This window comes from Cydia fagiglandana, chromosome 6, assembly GCF_963556715.1.
Source record: "Cydia fagiglandana chromosome 6, ilCydFagi1.1, whole genome shotgun sequence".
Lineage (NCBI taxonomy): Eukaryota > Metazoa > Arthropoda > Insecta > Lepidoptera > Tortricidae > Cydia > Cydia fagiglandana.
Window position 1 is genome coordinate 15,268,628 of NC_085937.1, and position 4,114 is coordinate 15,272,741.

At 38.5% G+C, this 4,114-nt stretch overlaps 1 protein-coding gene across 1 annotated transcript; it reads right to left on the reverse strand.

Moving 5' to 3' along the window:
* Window positions 1–669: 669 nt before the first annotated feature.
* LOC134665298 (uncharacterized) lies at window positions 670–3,766 on the reverse strand. Its single transcript, XM_063522198.1, has 4 exons — window positions 3,509–3,766; window positions 2,470–2,682; window positions 1,377–1,607; window positions 670–955 (listed from the first exon to the last, which is right to left on the reverse strand). Exons 1-4 carry the CDS (start codon window positions 3,732–3,734, stop codon window positions 792–794), a joined length of 834 nt encoding a protein of 277 aa, XP_063378268.1. The 5' UTR covers window positions 3,735–3,766; the 3' UTR covers window positions 670–791.
* Window positions 3,767–4,114: the final 348 nt, after the last annotated feature.

The window sequence follows — 4,114 nt, forward strand, 5'->3', positions numbered from 1 at the left end:
GGCTATTTCTAGGCAGTTTGCCTTTCGGGCCTCTGAAGCAACCTAAACGAAACTATCCTGCCTATAATATTGGTTTAATGTGACTATCGTCAAAAAATTACACAGGAACATTACGATTAGAGATGCACCGGATATCCGGTTACTATCCGGTATCCGGCCTATCCGGCCACTATTTTACTATCCGGCCGGATACCGGATAGTGACCTTCTATCCGGCCGGATACCGGATAGTAACATTGCTTGATTTCGGAGTAAACAAATTGGATTTAAGAAACAGACACGGTCATAATCGTACTTGTTTATTATTTTAAAACAATTTAATCATTCCACTGACTTGCACGCGCACTCATTTTGAACCTAGAAATGAGCCCGCGCGAACGTTTACTAGGAAACAGGTCAAACCTGCAGAATGCGCACCTGAAAAACCGAAATGTAGGTATAGTTCCGCCGGCCGAATATCCGGCGGCCGGATACCGGATATTCGGCCAGTGTCCAGGCCGGATATCCGGTATCCGGTATCCGGCCAAACAACTATCCGTTGCATCTCTAATTACGATCTGCCTGATCTTACGATCGGCCGCCGACATATACATGCCTTTGAGATGGCGTCTAGCGACATCTACCGTAAGACGATTACATCTTTTAACGACATCTTTTTTATTTTTCCATTTTTTCCTTTAATATAAAGTTTGGAATATCGCTCGCAGACGTATCTGCTTGTTTAAAAATTGATTTAATCCATTCACATTCAGTGAGATCGAATGGTATAACGGTTATCTGTGATGGTGACCATCAGTGTATGGGGAAGAGCGGAGGCGAGATGGTGGGGAGGTGGTTGCCGCAGCGAGGGAAGTTTGATGGTATAGGGGGCAAGTCTCCTTGTGTCCCCACGTGCAATATTAAGCCCATCCCGATTACTATGTGGTATATGAAGTGGCAGTGGAACAACCAATATCCTGGAAAAAACAAACAATATTTAATTTTATAATTAATGATGATGATGATGCCTTCACCATCCTTGGTACAATGCCTCAGGCGCCTATTTTAGATTTCAGCTAGTTATTAATTTCGTTTAGTAGTACCACCGTTATATACATATCTTATTTGTATACTAATTATCTAATTAGATATTTATAGGTGATAAATTATTTTTAAATGATGATGATAAAATTGACGATATTGTAGAATATTATACTGCTTAAATACAACTCTACTCTTGTTATTTCTACTAGCTAAATAACTATTTACTATACATAATTTGATTTTTAATATTACAGCTTTTTACCACTTTAGCGTGATTCTTTCTGATTGATCCACGCAAATATTGACAAGGCACGATATAGCTCAACTAAACTATAAATAACTGCAACAAATTACCAGGATTATCAGCCTTTAGCCTCAGCACTATGTAACCATTGTTGGGCACGGCCAAGGTATCCTTCAAGGGCGGGCTATTGTACTGCCGATGCAGCAGACCTTTCCGATCAAGGTCCAGGGCATGTTTCAGGTTGATCTTCTTGATGTTCTTGTCCGGAGACCGGCCCATACCGATGACGTTGTAACTTGTCCCGTGAAGGTGGAACGGGTGAGAAAGATTCGGCGCTTGTACTGGAAAAAATAACGGTTTTTTTTGTATAAATTACTATTTCCATAATACTCAATTATTAATCAGGAATTTGGCCAGTATTGTAAAATCTCGAGTGTACGTTATGGTTTATTAAACTTGACATATTTCATAATTGGCATCTCCAATTTCACTTAAAATTTCAATTCAATTTCTTTTCAAAGTAGAATTTATATTACAGGAACAAGATACCATAGCGTTACACACTATAGTTGCACCAAATAAAGTTTGCAGCGGATTTGATAGCCCACGCAGTGTAAGTGTTATGTAGACGTCATAATTTCATAGAAGTTAGACGTTTAAAATGACACTTGCACTGCGTGGGCTATCAAAATTGCTTTTTACGGTCTGACATTATTAATAATAACACTAAATACACTAGCGTATGTGACAAGGAACTGTTTGGGGTCAGTTGTTTCGGACAAACATCTTGAAAACAACAGTTCATTGAGAAGTTGTCAAATATGTATAAAAAACCGGGCAAGTGCGAGTCGGACTCGCGAAGGGTTCCGTACCATAATGCAAAAAAAAACAAAAAAAAAGCAAATAAAAACGGTCACCCATCCAAGTACTGACCACTCCCGACGTTGCTTATCTTTCAAAAATCACGTTTGTTGTATGGGAGCCCCATTTAAATCTTTATTTTATTCTGTTTTTAGTATTTGTTGTTATAGCGGCAACAGAAATACATCATCTGTGAAAATTTCAACTGTCTAGCTAACACGGTTCGTGAGATACAGCCTGGTGACAAACGGACGGACGGACGGACGAATGGACGGACAGCGAAGTCTTAGTAATAGGGTCCCGTTTTACCCTTTGGGTACGGAACCCTAAAAATTGATATACCTTCATCAACAATGACAATCTCGACTATAGAATTGAGGGGCACGTCGATCATATGTGTGCAGCGACAGTCGACTGGGCAGTCAGCGGGACGGTTGTCGCCGTTGCAGAACAGCTCCGGAGAAAGCTCATGCATCTGCGAGAGCGGCGGCGCCGGCGGCGCGCTGTAGGATATCTCGTCGACAAGGCTGAGCACGTGGTCGCCGCCGGGGGCCACTGGAAACAGAAGGTGACTTTTGCAGGAAACAAGTATTGCAATGTTGGCATTGCGCAATAGGGTATTTATATGTACTGTATTTAAAATAAATTATTTTACACCATGCAAAAAATAAAGCACCAGATAATTATTAGGGAAACACAGATAGGAGTTATTTTTAAACACAAGTTCTATCTAAAAATTGGATAGATATATAAAAAGTAGGTGTTTTGACCGTGACGTCACGATGTATTGTTACATATTAATTCCATATTAGCAAATCGTTTCGACAGTTCTAAAAAAGTAACTGATTTGACTAGTAGGAAAATACCCTATTGCATTGGATCGGTTATATGTCGTTTGCCGAATGAAACAGTGTGATTATGTATTAAATCACATTTACAGCCGGGTCTATTGCGAATTTATTTTAAGTATTTTCTGTATTTACTGACGTAAATGTGATTTGACAACGTTTGACGACCGGTCTGGCCTAAAGGGTAGTGACCCTGCCTGTTTAAGGGCATTTATTTGTGTGATGAACACAAATATTTATTCCTGAGTCATGGGTATTTATTTATCTATGTATATAAGTATTTATATCCTCGCCTAGCACCTTTGCTTATGGCTAGGTTGATTTGTGTAAGATGTCCCCTAATATTTATTATTTATTTATTTAATATGTGTTTGAAACGCGAAAGTTTAAATGTTATATAATCTGACTATGCTCGCAAAGATTTAACGATATTTAAAGAGTTATAATATGTTTACCTTTTCATTTCATAGCATATAAGGTAAGTAAGCTAAATAGGCAATATAAATAAGTATTTAATGGGAGCCGTCTCTTACCTAAATAATTTTTGTAAATGTTCTCCTTGAATAAATCCTTGGGCTTGTAGACGTGAAATCGGAAGGGCAGAAAGATCTTGACGTCAGGCCTTTCCTGCAGAATGGCCTTATCAATAGGTTTGGCCGATTTCAGGTTGCTCACGCACACTGCGTCGTTTCGGGGGACGTTGCAAATGGCGTCCAGGGGGTTCATTACCTTTAAATAGATATCAAAATTAATGTACATGCTTCAAAAATTGAAATGTTAGAAAGCAAGCCTTTAAATTGGATTCTTTATTTCAAATTCAAAGTTGTGTCTAATGAAATCGTAAAGCGATTACTTAAATTGCAAGTAAAAAACAAGGAAAAAAAAAGTTTCTTTTATAATAATACAAAAGCAGTAAAATGGAAACAAGCTTCTACCTGTTGCACCGCAATCGTCTCTACTATACACCAAAATACACATTATACACTTTCCCAAAACTAAGGCTTGCTATGCACTTTCAATGTCAAAAGTTGTTAAAAGATGTAATAAATAATGTAAAAAAAGTACATAATGGCTCTGGGGTCCTCCCAGAGACCACCAAGGGGTACACTTTAATTGATAATGGCAACATAAAAAATTAT

Coding starts and splice junctions, on each gene's coding strand:
- LOC134665298 (XM_063522198.1), bottom strand. CDS start 3,734: ATGTACATTAATTTTGATATCTATTTAAAGGTAATGAACCCCCTGGAC. Junction 2,683..3,508: donor CATTTACAAAAATTATTTAG/GTAAGAGACGGC, acceptor TTCTGTTTCCAG/TGGCCCCCGGCGGCGACCAC. Junction 1,608..2,469: donor GATTGTCATTGTTGATGAAG/GTATATCAATTT, acceptor TATTTTTTCCAG/TACAAGCGCCGAATCTTTCT.